We start from the raw sequence: 20947 nt of genomic DNA, 5'->3' as shown, positions 1-20947 counted from the left end.
CTGGTGTTATTTATTGAGTGAATAACAGGATTTGTATCAAATACATTTGTCAACATCCACTCATCTTTGGCCTGATTGCCCATCTAACAATTTGCTGTCAAATACATTTAATAGTCATAGAAGGTCTAGATAAGTACAAGTGCACCAGCTATTCAAAAAGTATATTTCAGTAATTCAGTTAAAAAAGGGGAACCTATACAGTATTAAGATTTATTACACTTAGTGTTATTTCAAGCATGTCTTTGTGGATTTTAACTTGTTTAAAAGCCAAACTAGGTTTTTATAACAGTAGAAAATAGTATAAGATCAAAAATAAGGATTTATAAACAGATTTTACCTCCACAATCACTGAAAAACTGATGCTACTATGGAAAGTTGGAAAATTAAAAGCATAAAAGGTAATTAGAATAAGAGTTTGGACATTATGATGTATTTACTGATTTCGTGACATTTCAATCATCGTTTTAGGTAGAAAATATCTGTGGTGACCAAAGTAGTTTTTAGTTTTGCATCATATTAAATTTAACATAAAATGCTAATGTCAGTGTATATGTTTCTTCATTTGTTCAGTTGCTTTATATTATTTTCTGTCAGGGATGTTGAGGTAGAGTTATGTAAATATTTAACATATGACCTCAGTTTATTTCAGGTCATAAACAACCTTCATTGCATTTTGATAACAGTGAAATGTTCTCTTGCTTCTCAAACAAAAGCAAAAACAAAAGCAGTTCAGAGTGCTTAAGTGTTAACACAAAGATAAGAAAATATTAAAGATTTAAAATATTCCAACTGAGACTGTTAAGTATTGTACTGATTTTGGACTATTTAAAGTTAGTTTGTTTTCCAGCTAATGTGTTTGAGTTATTGTTGAGGAACATGATGAAATTAATTAATTTGATGAAACTGCCCATAGAGATGTTTTTGCTCCCGTTTCTCTCCTATAATAGAGATCCTCAAGTTACTGACATGATTTGGCTGCAAAAACATGTTCAGGAAACTCATCCCAGAGGATGAATGAGCAGATTTTATTCTCCAAACATCAGATTTTATTAGAAAGAAATAAGCCTTCTAGTCTATGATTACTACAAAGTGTTTGAGAGTCGTTTACCACCAGCTACCTTCTCTGTGGATGCCTGTGAGACGCTGTGAGGTCTGAGCACATTGTCATCACATTACAGGAGGCCTGATCTGGTCCTCACTGACACCAGGCGACCTGCAGGCATGGCCGGGTCTCCTGGACATCAGAGAGCAGCTGTGAAAGGAGAGGAAGCTGACCCCAGACAAGAGTCTCAGATGGAGAGTGCAGCTGAAGCAGCTGGCTCAACCTTTCCTGAGAATAGACTCAACATCTGTACCCATCTGCCGGCAGTGAAAGGCAGAGGAGACAGAATAATGAGATCTTCTCGAAGCACAGATTAAAGAAAATGGTGATAAGTATATAAATCGGTCACCAGAGGGCGCTAAACTAACTGCATCTCGATTTCTTATGAAGCCCATAGAAGACAAATAAGCCAAATAAACATGGAATCGCTTTGTTTTTTTTTCTCATTAAGTTTGAAATGCATGCGCTTTTTTATTGTTGGATAAAATATTTATTGATATTAGAATTTACCCCTGAATGTAATGTGTGTTGGTTACATTTATCTATGTTGTATTTGGTTTTCTGGTTGTTCAGCAGAGCAAGCTGGTGGTGATAATCTGAAGTCATGTGTGCCAGGCTCTGTGTGTGTTGGAAGCCGAGGAGAAAATGGGACGAAAGGATCAATAGTGAAGGGCAGAGAAATCTGAAAAAGCGAGGATTGAGTTTTTTTTGTGTGTTTTTTTTTTCAGTGCTGAGGCAAGTTGCATGCATTCTTCTCCCTGAATCAAATCTAGCAAAATGGAAAAGGTTAAAATCAAAATTGGTTATGAAAGAGAGCTATTGAGAGAGAAAAATCAAGAAGCAGAAATGACAAGGCTGTACAAAATGATGTGGAGCATAGGTTCTTTGAGTGCAGCAAGAATTGATCAAGGTTAGAGCTAAATAGATCCCCTCCGACTGACTCCAACTGGGCAAACTCCCACGCTGAGTGGGGGGTAAACCCTGTATAGAACCACAGTGAACAGTGATTTCATCTGAGCGCACAGTTTGAGCTTCCTCTCACCAAGGACAGAGACATTATACATTATAAATAACTGTGGTAAATGCTGGTGGGTCTGGCTGACCCCCCAACAGGTCTCCATTATATCACAGAAGAGACACCTGTCAGCTTTGTCCAGAAGAGGAAGACGTCTCCTGTCACAAGTTATTTATTTGTTGAATTTATTTATTGTATATTAGTTTGAGATTGCCACTGCCAATAATAATGACAATAAATAGTATTACAACTACTTGACCTTCTGTACTTCAATAAAAGTTATTAATGAAATGTAATTATTGTTTTAAAAGTAGCAAATTGTATGTATATTATAAAAATAAATATTAACATTATTTCACTTTGAATAGTTCTCTATTGGAAGAACGGGAACTCAAAAGGCATCATTTGTGCAAGAATTGACACTGATCATATTTTTTGATCAAAATGTTTAGGGAATAATAATTGTGGTAGTGCGGATTTACAAAAATATTTAAAGTGTTTTTTTCTAACATATTTTTTCTACTCAAATTAAAGGCTGGAGTTTTCTACTTTTTAGTGTGATGGTGTAAATTTATTCGAAAGCTTTTTACACATCCTCACAATATGTTTAGAGGTTGCCGTAAAATGATTTAGATGCTTGAACAACACATTTTTTGTAGTAGTGAAAACAAAATGTTTAAAATTCAAAATGGACGTGCCTGAGCAAATGAGCAGCTTAAATTTAATATAGAGTGAAAACACTTTTGGTTACCACTCAGTCTTTTTAGTTTTGTTTAAGAAAAGATGGATAATCAGTTTGACTGTCTATCAAATATATTCTTAATTAATTCTAATTCTTTGCTTGCATTTTTTAAAAACCGCATAAAACTTTCAAAATGTATTCTCTTCGATTATTATTAGCATCTACAGGGTGAAAAGATCCTTTTGACTGTAACTATAAGAAAGAAAACAGAAATCCCCTGCTGTCACACAGACTTCAACATGGAGATTGAAGACAGCTAGACAGAAAATAGATGGACAAGTTCAAGTAGAAAAAGAGAAGACAAGCGTGATGAAACATGTGTAAGAATAAGGCTGCAGAAGATTAAACTAGTCGCAGAGCCCTGGGAGGAGTATGCTCTGCTGAATATAATCTTACAAAGTAGCTGTCCCTTTTGCGCCAACATCACACAGTTGATAAATTAATAAACATAAGCTTAACAAGACACACACATACACACACACACCCTTTGCTGGACTGAGGGTCACTGTGATGGATGCTTCCCTTGAACGGCAGTGAACATTAAAAGTCAGGTGACCCGGTGAACACAATCAGTCATGTCAGTTTGCCAGAGCCTGAAATTAATCATTCCTGTCTGTGGCCATTTCCTGCATTAATTATTCTGACTATGTGGCTTAAATAGCCTGAATGCTGTGAATGTCTCTGGGCATGAGGGGACATTTATGAGCAGATGTTTGAAGAGTCAGAAAGATCTGAAGTGGTCAAACTTTTACATTCCTGGTCACAGATGTAGCAGATGTAGCGCTTCACACCATGTGGACCTTTTCTCATTTTTTTCTTTTCTCATAATATATTTCTCATAAGAACTTCAGTTCTTCTCAAAATAAGCTTGCAATGTTCTCTAGACCAACATAAAGGAATGACTGATAGTTATGTTCAAATCTTTAGATATTATTTCTGACCCTGTTGTAAATACTCTACAACTTTTTTCCTGACCTGTCTATTATGAGGCTGTTTGTCCAATAATGTTCTGTAATAAACCTCTGAGGCTTTCATTGAGAAGAAGGCTTTTGATAGATTCATTTATTTTGATTAAATTACACCTGTCTCCCAGTAGGTAGCTTATTCAAACAGTGTGATTTTGCATTACATTCATGAATTTCTCTTATTTTGACATTTGTAAGCCTCACTTTTTAGATGTTATTCAGTTAGTTTCCTACTGATTTGTGTTGATCTATTGTCATGGAAGAAATTCTGGATGTGAATAAAAGAAATGTATTAAAACCTTGCAAGGTGAGAACAGAAACACAGAGTCGAAGGAGTGTGTCACGTCTGCTCTGACAAACACTGGATTTGGCTTCCTTCTATAGGTTCTGGTCAGAGAAGAGAGACTTGATTTGGACTACAGGTCCAATCAAGTGAATCCCTGATTGCTATGTACCAGGGATTGTGTGGAGCCCAACACAAATGGTCTTACCATTTGTCTATTGTTAAGGAAATGCTGTTGTTCTTTAAGAGGGTAGATAAGTTCTAGGATGGGGAAGTTACACTTTGACAGTCTCCTGGATTGATTTGGTTCTGGCAAAGAGCAACTTCTGAGATTAAAAAAAAAATTGCCATATTTATCAAAAGTGTATGAAAATAGCTGTTTTGGACAGGAAGATAGTCATAAAAATATTTAATCATCTTTATAAGAAGGTCACAGTGTTTCTCGGTAAACCAAGAGGACAGATATACAGTAACTTAATGATCGATCAGATCCAGACAGTTGAAATAGTGAGAGGTCAGGACAACCTCAGCCAAAACTGCATTACAGAATGTGGAGAAGAGATTGGGTGCTGTCATCCAGGACAAGCTTCCACCTGTTTTCACACTAAAAAAATAAATAAATCTGAAACCTGTTTCTTCGGTTGTGAATCACATTTTGCAATGTGTATAAATGCAGAAATAATGACAACAAACACCCTGTTCATTGCAGCAGGCTTTGATGCATTGACACAAACTGCTTCTTCCATCTCTTCATTTGTTTTCTAATTCACTAAAGCATCACCCATCCCCTTCCTCCAATAAAGTCCCATATCAGGTCAGGCAGGTCTGGGCTCTACCCCCTGAAGGCATACAGGTGGAAGGCAGGGGACACACACACACACACAAAAAAAATACACAACAGCAGGCAATTTACAGTCTCTGGTGCACCTGACCTACATTTCAGTGGAGAGCGAGGCAGCACCACAGGAGAAGCAACTCATTATGCATGTGAACACCACAAAAACACCTTATCAGCTCAGCAGTGTTGGTAACTGTCACATCCTTAAACGAGAGACGCTGCCTAACAAATAAAAGAAGCTTTTTAATCAACAGAAGATGCTCTAAATGCAAGTGTATGTTTTCTTGTCTTGGAAATAGAACTATGGGGGTTTGCAAGGTAATTAAAACCAGTGAGATGTTCATTATGCTTGTTGTTGCTGAATTCAACTGTCACTATGATGATATGCTAATTAGAAATAAATGTGTTAGGACGTAACTCAGCATCCTTTTCAGTCAGCGTCCAAATCCCTTCGTAAGGAAAAGAAAAGGAGAGGATAAATGGGCAGAGGGAGGAGAAGATGGAAGAGAAGAGTTCAAGTGAATACAAAATCGTAATTTAATCCTATTTGTGTGTGTGTGTGTGTGTGGTTGCCTAGTTGTGCATTCACCTGAGCATCTATGAATGGGTGCAAGAGCATGATAAGCAGAGGGAGCCATAACTCTGGAACCAGTTAGGTACGATAAAAAAAAAAGAGCAGAGGAGAAAAAAAAAATACTTGGACCCTACAGGTGTGGACAGGAGTTTGCATCAGAGTAGGAAGGAATAAGAAGTAAGCAAGGGAATAGCCTGCTGGACAGGCAGGGAGTTAACATGAAGCCTAACCTTTCTCTTCAACTGGCCAGAATATTTTACTGCAACACACCTAAACCTACTGCCTGCAGTGAAGGTGCATCTCAAAAAATTACCATATTATTAACTAGTTATTTAAAATTAAACTTTTATTTGCAATGGGACACTTATATAACATTTACAATTAATAGATAGAGCTATTAGAAACTTACTACACATTGAATGGCTAGTCCAAATGTTTATTTCTATTATTCCAATGAATCTGGCTTGCACAGCTAATAAAAAAAAAAAAAAAAAACGACATTAGTTTACCCTGAAAATAAGTAAATAACTTAGCATCTGTTAAAAAAAGACTATGAACTTAGCAGTTGAGATTTATAAAGCACAGATTGTGTCTGGATTTAGTGCACATCACAGATTTATTCAGGACATGGACGGCAGCCTTGCTAAAAGGGTGTAATAAGGTCAAAACAAGTGAGATCCAAATTAAAAGCTACCGAACTAAATTAATCCAAAGGAAAAAGCAACACCAGGACCTTGCAAAGCCGTGCAGGACAAATGCTTGAGTAAAAAATGACAGAAGATTGTAAAATCACTAAGAGGAAAATTTCATGTGAGGTTTTTAATAACCATGCATTGACCAGCAACATCTTTTGACTTAAACCCCTTTGATAATTTATAAACTACTGTTTACAGTATCGAAGTTATACATAGCACAGCACACTGATCCATTTTCACTCGGCTGAATTTCCGGTATTGAAAATCTTTATGTAATTTATGTAATACATTTTCTGAGAACCTTGACGTTTTTTCTTAGCTTTAAACCATTAGCAGCTTGGTTATTGTGTGTAATAAATGATTATAAAATATGAGCTTCCCTTTGTGAACAATTAACCTTTCAATGACATTCAAATCTTTTAAGATGCACCTGTGTAATGCTTGAAAATCAAATTTAAAAATATCATTGATAACAGATGGAAATCACTTCTGCTACAATTTTAAGCCACTCTAAGTATGCGGGCTCACTGGTTGATCTGTTTGTCTTGTTGTTAAAGATCTGCTATGAAAAAAATCAGGAAGAAGGAAGTCTTTAGAGGAAAAGATAAAAATGCCAGAAAGTGGGGATACCAAAAGGAAGAGGAAAATAAACTTAATGCAGAAATGAAACTATGTCCTGACTTCAAGCTTGATATCCAGAGGAGTTCCTGTAGCCCATTTATGTCATTTATGTCAGTGGAAGTCTCGTCAGGGGAGGAAGAGAACCTCGGGTCCCCGTAGGTATCATTAAGAATCTCGTCTCTCCCTTTATCTCGATTCAAGCTAAAAGCACGAAAAAAAGGTTAATGTACACCCTCTACTTTTTCTAACATAGCCTGTAGGGAGTGTGGGTGGTCTCTGTTGCTATGGAGACGATTATGTATGGTTTGCTTCAAGGTGACCATGGTGACGTTGCTTTTTACAGTGAAATATAGTCACAAAAATGTAATTGTTAAATTTAAGATGGACACTGATTTCATTCAGTTTAATGTAGAAGTTGTTAAATAGTGTTTTAACAGTGCTGTGCATATACATTTATTATTTGCTCAAATTTTTATTAAATGCTCAACAAGACATTAATAGATGTTCAAAATCTCTTTATTCTGTTTGAAAGTTATCAAGCCTTCTGTTGCATTCTTGTTAAAATTAAAGAGACTTTCATGGAGTTCTGCAGGGTTGTATGCTTGGACCAATAGTTTTTGCATAATTTATTCTTATTTTGAGTAATAATATTAGCCATGGCAACTGTCATGGCTTCCTTGACTTAGTCAAGTTTTAACAAACTTCTATTTAATAATCACTAATAATTGGAACCTGGAAGGAATGAATTTGGTTAATGATGACATTAAAAATGAATGCATGTTTTAGATTAAAAGTAGTGTTAAACACGCTTTGTATCGACAAACACTTCACAGTGAACAACCACTGTGTAAGTGTGAGTAGATGTGTGTGAAAGTAATTTGAAATGTGAGAAAAGAACATTTATTTATGCCAGAATATAAGACCACCACTTTAGCAGAAACCTCACAGAGCTGACTGTACATTAAACTGAAACTTTGACTAGACGTTTAAAAGCCTGGAAGAAGATCTGCTTCAAACTGCAAATGCATATTCACCTACGTCCCTATTACATAAAATACTGATGCAGTCAGATTACTAATGGATCCAGCGTGGGAAATGTTAATTAAAAAAAGGTTCAAAGTGTTTTGCTACAACCTTCTTTTATCTTTTTTATGGCTCATCCATTTGAGTGTTAAGTGCAGATGTTCAGTGGGAACATTTGTCAAAGTGTGAGGCAGTGACTTGTTTTATGATGTAAAGCTCTTAAAGATTTTATGAAAAGGTTAGGAAAAGTCCTGAAGGGGTTGAAGTGTTGACAGGACTACAGCTGAGGCATTAAAATAATTACAGTCCTAATGTTGTAATTATTGACAGGCTTGTTGAAGGAAGAAGACGGTTTTTGGAGGACAATGAACTTCTATACCTTTCTAATAATGTCATTGGGGGGGTGATAGGTCATTAGATGTATCATCTATGTCATCTATACAGTAGAGTGCAGGAATCCATACAACCTTTTCATTCTTTTTGCACTATTACTGCAAATTTCTGTGTATTTTATTTAAAATTTAATGTGACAGAGTAAAATAGTAGTACCTAGTTCTGAGGTGTGAGGAAAAATAAGACAATTTTTAACAAGTATACTAAAAAAGTGAGGCATGAATGTGTCTTCAGTTCTTTCTTCACTGTTCTTTCGACTACAATCCTTTTGAGGTGCGTCTCTGTCTGCTTTGTACATCTAAAGAATTTTTTTTTTGCCTACTTTCTATGCAAAAAAGATCTTTAAGATTGGAAAAAGAGCAGCAGTATTCAAGTCTTTCCTCATCTTCCCAATTTGATTTACATCTGGTTTTTGACTGGGCCATTCTAATACATGAATATGTTTTAATCTAAATACCATAGTAACTGTGGCTGTTCATAAAGAGCTGTTTTTCTTCTGAAAGGTGCAACCTTTGACATGTTTTCTTTCAGGATTCCAGGTATTTGGCTTCTTCTGTTTTCCCATCGACAACAACCAGCTTCCCTGCTTCAGCATTCCTATCACATGATGGTTCCACCATCATATGACACATGATGGTTCCACCATCATATGACACATGTCGGTTCCACCACGATATGACACATGTCGGTTCCACCACGATATGACACATGTTGGTTCCACCACGATATGACACATGATGGTTCCACCACGATATGACACATGTCGGTTCCACCACGATATGACACATGTTGGTTCCACCACCATACGACACATGATGGTTCCACCACGATATGACACATGATGGTTCCACCACGATATGACACATGTTGGTTCCACCACGATATGACACATGTTGGTTCCACCACGATATGACACATGATGGTTCCACCATCATACGACACATGGTGGTTCCACCACCATATGACACATGTTGGTTCCACCACCATACGACACATGGTGGTTCCACCATCATACGACACATGATGTGTTCAGTGTAATGAGCAGAGCTACCTGCTTGATTTACAACTTTGCTTTAAATGTCTGCATATCTTATGTGTTCTTTGGTCTTCATTAGACTTTCACAGAACAGCTGGATTTACGCAGAGAACAAGTGAGTAAGACTTTAACACTCTATATGGGAGTATTAAAAATGACCTAAATATGTACATATAATGCTTTACAGATTTTCCATAAAAATGAAAAAAAAAATAAAAATAAAAAATTTAAAATCATTTACTTCATATGGGCTTATATACATTTGTGAGAGAAATCCTTCGCACAAGATAATGTGTGTGTTGTGGTGCTTTAAGGGTTGATTGAATGTCAGCCTTGTGAATTGCAGCTTCTTTCCTCACTTTTACAGTATTCTCCTTTCATCATCACCACAGCAACCTCACAATTCAGCTCACAACAAAGACTCCACACATCTATCCTTTATCATAGACACATCTGTACCTACAGAACTGTAAATGGGAGAATGTGATCTCTGCTAGTTCAGCATAAACACAGATTGTCCAGGCCTTAACGAGGGAGGATATGATTGGGGCTGTGCTGTCAAACTGCTCAGATGAAAAGTAACGGCGTGTGGATCAGCTCGGTGCTGTGAACTCCAAAACAGGGGCTGCAAGCATGATCCGGTCTCCCGCTGACAGAATCTGGTGACATTTGGACTGATTGTTAAAGTGATGACATTACATCTGACAGCTAAACCACACGATCACAGGGCAGCACAGGCAACTGATAATGGCAGCCTACCTTAAGCACCAGCAGGTCGGGCTTCTTCTCCACTGGCATGTCATGCACAAACACACACACACACACACACACACCTACACACGCACACACACACACACGCACACCCACACACAGAAGCATAAAAAACCCATTAGTCATCCTCGCCCACAAAGGAGGCAAGTTGGTGTTAGGTCTCTGCTTTTAGTTCTAATGAGACAGGTGGTCTCCTCTGACCAGACAGAAGAACAGTGGGACACCGACAGTTCAGGAGGATCAGCGAGGCTTGAAGAAAAAAGGCCTGCAAAGGAAAAAGTGCAGATGACTTATGTACTCTTCATAATAGTTCACAGCATTTTTAAGTTCTCCTTCCTAAGTCTATTCTATGCTCATCAGCTTTATGAGCTACTATTCACCAAACAATTAAAAGGTAACCATAAATTACCAATTAGATTTAAACCAGCAGAACAAGTTCAGGGAAACAAATTAAACTTGAGTTTTTTTTCCTGTAGCTATGAAGTAACAAAAACAATACAGTCATGCAAAAAGTGCAGGAAAACATTAAGACTTTTGGAGACTTCTTTGAGCGTCTTGCAGTTTGCTTTCAAGGGGAACTTGCTTGGACAGAGACTGTAGGCGTATTAGCAGATGTTTAAACACTATCTTCTGTGCATTGCAATTGATGATTTTAAATAGATTGTGAGAGGTTTTTAAATCCCTTACGTGATCAGTCTTCTGTCTGAAGGCCATGTGAGATTTTAACTATTTTCAGTGGGGATGAAAAATGGGGTTTCAAAATGTGTTAAAGAAATGTGTTTTTTCTATTATTATATTGTACTTAGAAGGTATTTTCTAAATATGTAAGTTGTTAAAACTGATATTAAGGTGCCACTTGAACCCCCCACCACATTAAGATGGTGATTCTTACAATTAACCACACGTGTGGTCACAAAATTCAGTATTTTGACATTTTAGTTTTACACTTACTCATTGAAAGGAGTTTATTTCTGTTTGAAACATATTTGCTTCAGCTCTGCACACAAAACTCTACACCTTTCTAAACTGTAATTGTTGGAAAACTACCATAGACGCTCAGTGTTGGGATTTTATCTTTCTGGAAGCTTTGCTCTATGTAGTTTTCCCACACGGTCAGTCTACGCTGTGAATTCAGCCATGTTGTCAACTCTGGCTGACTTGACAAGTGTTTATTTTACACTTCACCTCCAGTATTACCACCCGTTCTTGATGGCCATTAAGTTGACAGCTGAACTCTGTATAATTTAACAAACAATTTGACACCAAGAAATGAGAAAAAGGCTCATTGTCTTACCAGAAACAAGAGGAAAGGATTCAGAATAAGTAGAAATAGCAAGTATTTCTGTCAACTACTTACTAGACGTAGTAAGTAAGTCGATGGTTTGCAATATATGATATATGTTTGTGTGTTTTTTATCAAAAAAAAAAAAGCTTGACTCAGGAATGAGATTAATCAGAAGCGATGTTTGGTGTTGGTAAACCAAGCCAGCCAAACCAAATGCAATAGGCTCTTTATGAAGTATCTGCATTCAAATATTTATTCAAAGATCTTACTTTATTTGTCTATTTACGCTTTTGCAAAAGTATCCTGAGAAAAAGATAAAGATGTTGGGAAAATCAGACATTTTTCTTTTGAAAGCTCCTGGAATGGGAGTCAGCCACATCTTGTCTAGACATTGTAATCACTGTACCAACATTATCTTTGTCAGCCACAATGTCTGATGTTCATGTTCAGAGTGATTTGAGATGTTTTTAAATGGATTGTGCTTTTATCCAAAGTGCTCCACACGCCGACTTTTATTCACTGACAGCACATTTGTAGCAATAAGCCACTTGAGATCCATTGTCTTACTCAGCTTGTTGATTGAAGAGCAAACTTTGTTATAAGTGTCCAACCTGCTGAGCCACAGCAGCCAAGAATGGAAAGCTTAAACAAGCACTTCATCCAGGAAATTGATCAGAGCCATTATTGCTTCTTTCCTTATTACTAAAGTTGAAAATGTGTGCGTTTTTAACACTATTAATATGTTTTTCGGTGTCACTTTCTTGGGCATTTCTTGCTCTTGATTTCAGTATTTTTTGTGCGTGATGACATTTTTTTTCAGACATATTCTCATCTTTCTGGCTGGAATATGAGCAAAAACATCTCACAGTTTCCATTACATCTATAACCGATACTCCCCTCGGCACAGTAATCTGCAGAGAGTAAACTCTGAAAAATGGAGAGAGGTCGACAGACCTCCGCTACGGACATTACCTTGGCCCTAAAATTATAGGACTCAATCATAAAAATTCACAAAGACCAATAGAAGATGATGAAAACCCCCTGCAGATAGGAGGGCCTGCCAGCAAACAGCACAGATGACAAACACATCACATCAGGGAAGATACGTTGGATTGGCCCTCAGCAGAACAACGCCTCGGGCGTTTTGGCTTTCACAGTTCGGTCCTTCTGTTTTATCTCTGGGCAAAACACCCAACAGGCCAGGTTTATATGAAGCGGCATTTATGAAAAAGTAATCGGTTTCATCTGTCGAGGAGAAATAGGCCCCTCGCGGCAAACTGAGCTTATTTCATATTAGGCGATATTAGGTTGATGTGTGATCACCGATTAAGCAAGTAGTCAGAGCTAGGATAATATTAGTGCTAACAATCACAAATCATACAGCCAGTCCTCCAAACTGAGTTTTATTGAAAAGGCGGATTTGCCTCGGTCTGTTAAAAAAGACGCCTACATAACAATGTTTATCGATGTCTGGCTGTGGTTGAAAGGTGGTTGGGATTGATCAGATGGGCCCACCAAGCCTGAATGTTAACACTAGTTCCAGCAAAATTTGGATGGGATGGATTGGCTGGAAATGTTAGATTTTTTTTGTGTTTCATGGGCAAAATAAAGAATGGTGGTAGGACGGTGCTTAACGTGATCAGATTTCAACACATACAGAATGGAGGAGAAAATGTTCCCTCTTTAAAACCTTGATTGTTTATTATTTAAAAAAAATGTTTATATACTTACAATTTAAAAAATCTGTAGTTTGTCCAATATTTGGGTATTTTTTAGCCATATGTCCAAAAATTGGTCAATTAGAAAATGTATTATTATTTGAGATTTGTTGTACTGAAGTAAATTATGATGGAAAATACAAAGATCTTTAAATTGTGTAGCTTTATTCAATGCAATCTGGATCAAAATAAGTGTACAACATTAAAAGTCAATAAGTGATTGTAGTAGAATACAAATTTTTCAAATGTCCTAGAAGAAGAAGAAATAAATCACTTAGACCACTCTTCCAGTATCCATCTTTGTAATGCTTATAGATTTTATGTTTATTTGGTTGGTTATTTGATTTTATTTCTTCACCAACACATTCATACTGCATCATGTTATTTCACGTTTGCCATTATTGCACTAATAGAGGGTGTAGCTCACAATAAGGTTAGCTTCATCTTCATCATAAAACTTTTTTAGCAGATGTACAAGTAATAGAAAAATAAAAGCTTAGAAATGATCATTTAAATAGAATAGGGAATTATTTTGAGAAACGAAATAAGTGTTATAAAATGTATTGTATTATGTTAAGTTTTAAACGAATTACTGTTGAATAATTTTTACAAAATTGATTAATCTTTTGTTGTTGACAGACAAAACTAAACCTATGCATCACAAAAAACACACCTAATTATACTCAGAAAAGCCAACTCTTCGGATCTGATGGAACTAGTATTTCCATAATGTAATAAAGAATGTGGAGGCACCAGAGATCACCTCATTAATACTCTACTATGCCTGCAGCAAAACATGGTAATCACTGGCTCGTTGTGAGCGTATGGTTTCTTAAGCTGAAATAAGAGAAGATGGCTGTAGAAACACACAGAATAGACTAGAATGAAAGTCCTTTGCAGGCAGGTGAAGGTTTGCAATTTCACAACAAAACATGCAGACATAGTTGTAAAATTACACACACGCACACACACACACCCATGCACACACAAAATTAAATGGGAAGAACTGCGTTGCAGTCCAAGTATGGCATCTCTGGGTACTTGTAAAGAGCTTCTCACCTTTCCTGTTTCACACTACGACTGTTTCAGCCAAATTTTATAGGAAATAATCCAAATAAAGTCAATAAATGTAAGACTCTCTTTCCAATAACTGTTCCAAGTTTGTCATGGAGGAGAGAAATAAAAAGATAATTTATTTAAGGGAATGCAATTTATAATACACCAGTGTATTATAAGCCTGGTGGGCCACCAGGCTTAGCATTGCTTGTTTATGAAAATATTTTTAAATGTTTAAATTTTTTAAGACTTTATAATTGGTGTTCAGATATTAATCTTCCAGTATTCCAATAACACATAATTATCAAGTAATATTTTCAAAGTTTCTGCCAATTTTAAAAAGATTTTAACTCAAAAACATGGCGGGTCGCTGGATGAATGACTGCCGAGCGTCCCAACCACCAGGCTTAGCAAGTTTTCTGGGGGAAATCTTGCAGTCCATTGTGTTGGCCACTCCTAAACACTGACTGTGTTGTCCTGTAGCTAATTTGGTGACATGATAAAGGTCATTGTTGACTTGGAAGACTTGTTTTCCAAATGTCTTGGTGAATGCCTTTCCTCAGGTTGACATCCAGTTTGTGAATTGCACCAGTCCATCCAGTAGAAAAATACCTTAACAGCATCACACTGACACCCACATACTTCACAGCTGAGATGGTGTTCTCAGGCTTTCCCCATTTTAATCAAATGTAACAATAGTCATTACGGCCAAATCAGTGTCAGTTCAAAGGGAAGGTCTCCAACAACGTAAGCCTTTGTCCCTCTGTGCATTTGCAAATGATTATCTGAGGGTCTTTTTCTCCTTTTTTTGGGGGTTAATGTCTTTCTCATCTCTTTCTTTCAACTCATTTCATTGTGGATAATAACACTCTCTTCTCAGTTTCAACCAACAACTTCAGAAGGTATTTTATTTTTACTCTGGAGGTCCATAAGGACATTTCACATCAAAACATGTTAATTTCAGGATCACAGGATGCCACATGCTGTTTATTCTTCAAGATAATTGTTTAAGCAGATTAAATTAATTTAAAAAGTTTGTCCTTTTGTGAAGCGTATGAAATTATGTTGGTACAGATGTACATGTGATGAACAGAAACCAAAGTTTTTGATGTTTTTCTGTTTTTACATCACGCTACAGCGTAGGCTGCTAACCGTCCAGACTCATGCTTAGTGCGGTAGAGCCACCTGCCTTCAACAGCATGTCTCTTGACATGTCAAAAAATAAATAAATTAAAAGTATGAAATAATAAAAATAAGACACCTCTCAAAAAGCGAAAATAGATAAGTGTCATACATGAAATACCACAATAAAAAAAACCCATGAGAGCTGTAATGTTATAGATATATACTTTATTAATTCTCTCTGATAAAATAAAATTACAAAATAATTTCAACCTCAAACGGCACTTTCCTTGTTCATAATTATTTAATGTATTAATGGTACATTTATTATAATTGTCATGACGAATGAGAAGAATACTATGGTTTATAATGTAAGATATCAGCTGTAACTGTATTTAATCATAATGGTAGAAAAGACTAAGCAATAGAAAGCTAGAATTCGTTGAGAGCATACTGTACAATATTCCAAGCGCATGTAATTCAGTATTCCGGCCACAGCATGTCACTATAAGATAGTTTTCAGTGTTATCTCCAAAAGCAAAGGTAGGCTTGTCTCTTCTTCCCATCTTACTCGCATAATTCCTCTCTCAGATATAAATTTCACTAACAGATGTTCCTTCATGGCCATTGATCCTTTGTAAGGTTTATTTGTGATCCCTTATGTTCATCCACAGTCTTCCTCCCTCAAGAGCAGTCCACTTCAAGAAGTCCATTCCCATTTTTTTTCACAGTAATTCCCTCAGAAATAGTGTCAGGATTTCTGCCTGTTCCTGCTATCTTTTGTCCCAAGTGACAGCAGCTTTCCCTGCCTCTTTGAAGTCCATTTAAGAGAGAGCACTTTGGTTGTTAAGGTGTGTGTATGTGTGAACATTTATATATAGATATATATAGATATCTATATAGATATATGCTTGTGGGCATGTGTGTGCGTGTGTGTTTGCGCGGCTGTTTAAATGACAAAGCAAGCGAACAAAGATGTATTTCTGAGTGTTTTGTCTTTTAACAGAATACATTCATAATAACAGTGAGCTGTTTTGGTACCGGGAAAAAGAATGGACAATCAAGGACAGAGCCATGCACGGAAATGACTATAAAGATGCAAACTTGGAATTATATAGATAATTCAGTTTTGCATTGGTACAAGTGAGTATAATTATCAATGTAAAGGCAACATTTAGATAACTCTAGGTATGTTTTTTTGGATTATAAAAATAAAGAAAACAAACTAAATGCACACCAGTGTCTCATTTGGTTGGGAAAATAAAATAATAATTCCTGGTGGCGTAAGAACTGGAAGCTAAATTATTAAACTGAGATCTGGCACCAATATTCAGTTAAATAAGTAAATGAATAAACTTAAAATAACTGGTTTAAATTCTGATTCGATATAGATTTGGTTCCTTCTTCCAACAACAATCAGAAAAATTAATGCACTTGTTAAAACTCATTATTAATCTTCTCTTTTCTGTGGCTTGTCTACAAAAAACAATCATGTATCGTGTTACAAATGTTCACTCAGTCACTATCTTGTGTTCACTATGGAGAGGACAAAGCGACAGACTGTGAGGAAAATTTTGACAATTGCTTTAAGTTCCTTGATGTCAAATGAACATGAAAGATGGGTATGAAATGTGCTGGTACATGGCACCATTTGTACCCATAAAGTACAAAACAGCCAAAACCGCAAAGTTATGAAATGGCAGAGGGGGCAAAATGATTCAGCACTCAATTTTTAGTCTTCTGGTTAACATTTTGGAAACTCTGAGTAGAAACTGTCTTTGGCAAACTGTGAATAACAAAATGGTTCATAGAAATTAATGGGGCCTAAGCTTTACCAACAGAGCAGGCTGGTTGAGGGGAAAAATGTCAATATTGTGTTAGAAAAACCTTTGAAATACCACAGCACCATGGCAGACTTTGTATATAGTGCACCACATAGTAAATGAGTGAACAGTCTCATTTTAGGACAGCAAGCCTACAATTACTCCTAAACGTTAAGTGTCTCGCTCACCATGCACTCCGGTGAATGCGGTGATAAAGCCCTGTTGTAGTTATTTTATCTCATTTTACCATCTGCCACTGTCTCAAGCATCACAAATAGACTCCATGATGACTAACGTCTCTATCCGTTTATTTCAGCCTCCCCTGTAAATTTGTGCGGCTCAGAGACCGGTTACAATTCTCCCAGCCAAGCAGTTAGAAGTCACAACTATGCATGTAGTGAGTCTAACCTGCTGCACGCTCTCATACCCACAGAAGATGAATCGGTTTTGATTAACATTTTTCTCTCTTTTGCTGTGTCTACATTGCTTGGCAGTGATCTATGGAGATAAACAGTGCATTGAGTGCTTGGCAGTATAGGCTTTAGTATTATCATGGGCTAGTAGTGCATTATGAGACATTGTGTAAATCTGTCTGTGCTGTGTTACCTTGTATTGTGTGTATGTGTGGCGTGCATTCTGCTATTTTTTTTCTTACATTGTGGTCGTATTGATCGAACCTTCTGTTAAAGGGATGCTTGTTAACACATGAGAAGCGTTCAGATAGAAAATACATCATAAAGATAAAAAGTCATGGTCATTATTCCTGATGAAGGGAGTGAGAAATCCGGAGAAGAGAAATAAAAAAGGCAGAGAAGGAGATAGAGAGAATAAAAGGCCCTTTGCCGTAATTGGAGTGGATTCCATTTAGAAGTTCATATAATTATTCTTGGTTATTTCTTCCCTTCTGCCCTTCTCCCCCTCCCCCACATCCTCATTCTCTTTACCTCCATTTCTCACCCTCGTGACATCCTCCCTCCCCCTCACGCCTTTAAGAGACTCCATTTTTCTTTTCCTTCCATCGTCAAGAAAAGTCCTGAACACGTCTCATTTCTCAAACTGGCCCTCCATCTTAGTCCCATTACTGTTCCTTTTCATCTTGTTATCGTGGAGCAAAAATATTCAGAGGATCTCCAAAAATGTATCTCCTCTGCCTTCATTTTTCTCCTTTAGTCTGATGTGAGAGGACTATCAGAGCCTCCCCGTCTTTCCTTCTCTGTGTTTTGTGTCCACATTTGTCCCCATCTGCTCCTTAGAGCGGTATTCAGCAGCTCGAGCTGCAAGTATTGGGATTGGGACTAGCCTCCAGGCTCCCCTCTGGGCTCACAGGTGGGGGCGACAGCGGGGTCTCCAAGGATAAACTGGAAATCTGTGCTAAGGTTGATGGAGGAGCTGCAACCTGAACCGGGGAGGCAGGAACCGGTGTGGTGGTTAGTGAGGCAGTTGGAGACAGGGGGACCACAGCACCGCCACTTCCTGTTCCTCCCACTCTGCCGTCCCGTGCGTCCCTCTCTCGGAGCAGGTGAACCAGGGCGGCGTGCTGGGTGCTGAGGGTTGCAGAGAGGTGTGCAGGCAGGGCGTTGAAGCCCGCTGTGAGCTGCTCCACCCGCTGCTCCAGGGAGAGCATCTGTCGCTCCAAGTCCTCGCTGCGGTCGTTGAGCTCTGACATGAGCTCATACATGACACTCTGCATCTGTAGGAGGAGAGGTGAAGAAGTATTTTTCTTTGAGCTTCTCTGAACAGGTTTTGAATTCACTGTGGGGTTTGCCAGTAAATTCAAAGTGGAAAGATCCTTAAATTAATCATCTATAACTGGATTGTTACTAGGTTATAAAGACTTTTGAAATGATCAATAGCCACGTTTCACACACTGATCAAGGTTCACTGCTTGGCTGACAAGATAAAGACTTCCAATTTCCAATCCCAGCCAAATTTATTCCAGAAATAAGTCATCAAATCAATATGACCCAATCATACATACAGATTCAAAAATTAATTACATATATTCCAATTTGGTCCTAGTTATAATGAGATGCAGCCAAGTTCAGAACTTAATGCTAGTTGCCATGCTCTGCAGAAGGTTTACGAAGTCTTAAGATTTTGCAGCAATCTCTTGTCGTGTGCAAACCTGCGCCAACCACAAAAGAATGCTGAAGAATTAATATAAAGAAAAAGACTCAAAAGTTCAGATAAAAATGGAGCAATTAGAGTAGAGATAAAATAATAAAATCTTATACTAAAGAATACGTTTTCTCCAAATTTCTCAAATAATCCAGCCTATCTCAAAACGTCAAAGCAGAATGACAAAACTAATTTAGATCGGTGTATGAAAAGCAATATGATTATCATGACAGTTTTACAATTGTCCAGTATTTTTTCTGATGTGACCCTTTATCTGTCCATTTACATCTCATTCTCCACCTGCTTCTTACAAACTGATGCAATACACCTTGTCATTTAGAAAAGTAATCCTAATTTAATACTCATTCAGGCTCTTTTACATAGACAAAATGTTGGTACAAAGATGTTTGTACTGGATTTTCTCCCTGTACTGGTGTCTTCATTTCAGAAAAAGATCTGAACACTTTCTCTTCACTTGTGTTAAGCAGTGGGCATGATTAGGAAGATGCAAAAGAAAATGAACCCAAGAGGGAGTAGAAGATGGAATGATGAAGAGGCTGGGTGTTATAACATTGTGAGTAGAGAGTTAGAAGGGAGATAGATAATAAAAGGAAGGCAGCACAGTGTCCCTGCCGTGCTTCTCCTGGTCTCTGTAACCATGGTAAAGACGTAAGTGGCCAATTGAGATGGAGTCATTGAGAAGGCGTAATTGCAAAATATTTGGTGCTAAAGGCATTTCTTCTTGGACAGACACATGCGCACACATTCTCAATCTTTGTCTGCCTCTTATTCATGTCTGAATCTCACTCACTCTGCTCTGAGTTTCTCTCTCTTTCACAAACACACACATACATGTTCGCTCACATTCTCAAACACCCACACAGTTAACAGAAAAAAAAACACAAGCACTCCCCTCTCTCTCGTTTCCTCCTCACTCTCTCGCGCAGTCATCCCTGTTTTAACACTTTGCTGTGGTTGCCAGGAGATGAAAAGCCACAGAAACAGGCGGGTCAGCATGGAAACAGAGGAATGCCGTGGTATTTTCTCCGGGGACCAAAGGATGGCTACATGTGACGTATTACCCTGCTCAAGGCTTAGGTCGTTTCCAGCATCACAGTTTTGATAAGTTGCGGTTTAAAAACCAGTAAAATATTCCAGCATCATGTTCATGAGCCTTAAACTGGCAGTCTGTCAACTGTATGTGATGCCTGAAGGGGAGGAGATCCCGAAGAACTGTTCCCTTATTAAAGACAGAGGATATTAGCAGCGAAAAAGACACACAGTCAGTGTGACTACCAGAGTAGAGCAGCTCTTCTCACATCTCAGTACTTGAACAAGTCGTAGCTGGTTCTAAATTCAAGGTATCCCACAGTTTAAAAAATGTATTCCTGATGTTTCTCTGGTCTGCGTTGCTACAAGCTGCCAGTCAGCTGTGCGGGGTGCCAGAAGAAGAGGAGTTCCCCTGAATTCCCTCCATAAGCCGGCAGCAAGAAAAACAATGATTGTTTTATGGTAGCATTTTAAAGAAAGAAAAAAATAAAAGCCTTTGATAGCTATGAGACTAACTGAACTAATCTGCTTACTAGTCAAGCAGATGACCCATCTAATTATCTAGCTAGATGCCATTCTTCCAATAATATAGATCAGGTGAAAAAGGGATAATTGTCTCTGCAACAGGCACAATTGCTTAGAATGACCAAACTACTTCCCCATGTGCACATGTGCTTACAGATGATCTTTTCAAATCATCCTCTGGCTCATCAGTAT

At 37.6% G+C, this 20947-nt stretch overlaps 1 protein-coding gene across 1 annotated transcript in view; it reads right to left on the bottom strand.

Moving 5' to 3' along the window:
• Nucleotides 1-15168: 15168 nt before the first annotated feature.
• Nucleotides 15169-20947, bottom strand: part of kcnn3 (potassium intermediate/small conductance calcium-activated channel, subfamily N, member 3) — an 80845-nt gene continuing 75066 nt past the window's right edge. Inside the window, exon 10 of the mRNA XM_044116784.1 lies at nt 15169-18752. Within this exon, the coding sequence (XP_043972719.1) occupies nt 18324-18752 (429 nt within the window). The 3' untranslated portion in view covers nt 15169-18323. The remainder of the gene's footprint in view (nt 18753-20947) is intronic.

This window comes from Gambusia affinis, linkage group LG05, assembly GCF_019740435.1.
Source record: "Gambusia affinis linkage group LG05, SWU_Gaff_1.0, whole genome shotgun sequence".
In the NCBI taxonomy this organism is placed as follows: domain Eukaryota; kingdom Metazoa; phylum Chordata; class Actinopteri; order Cyprinodontiformes; family Poeciliidae; genus Gambusia; species Gambusia affinis.
This window is presented reverse-complemented; position numbering and strand designations above follow the sequence as displayed.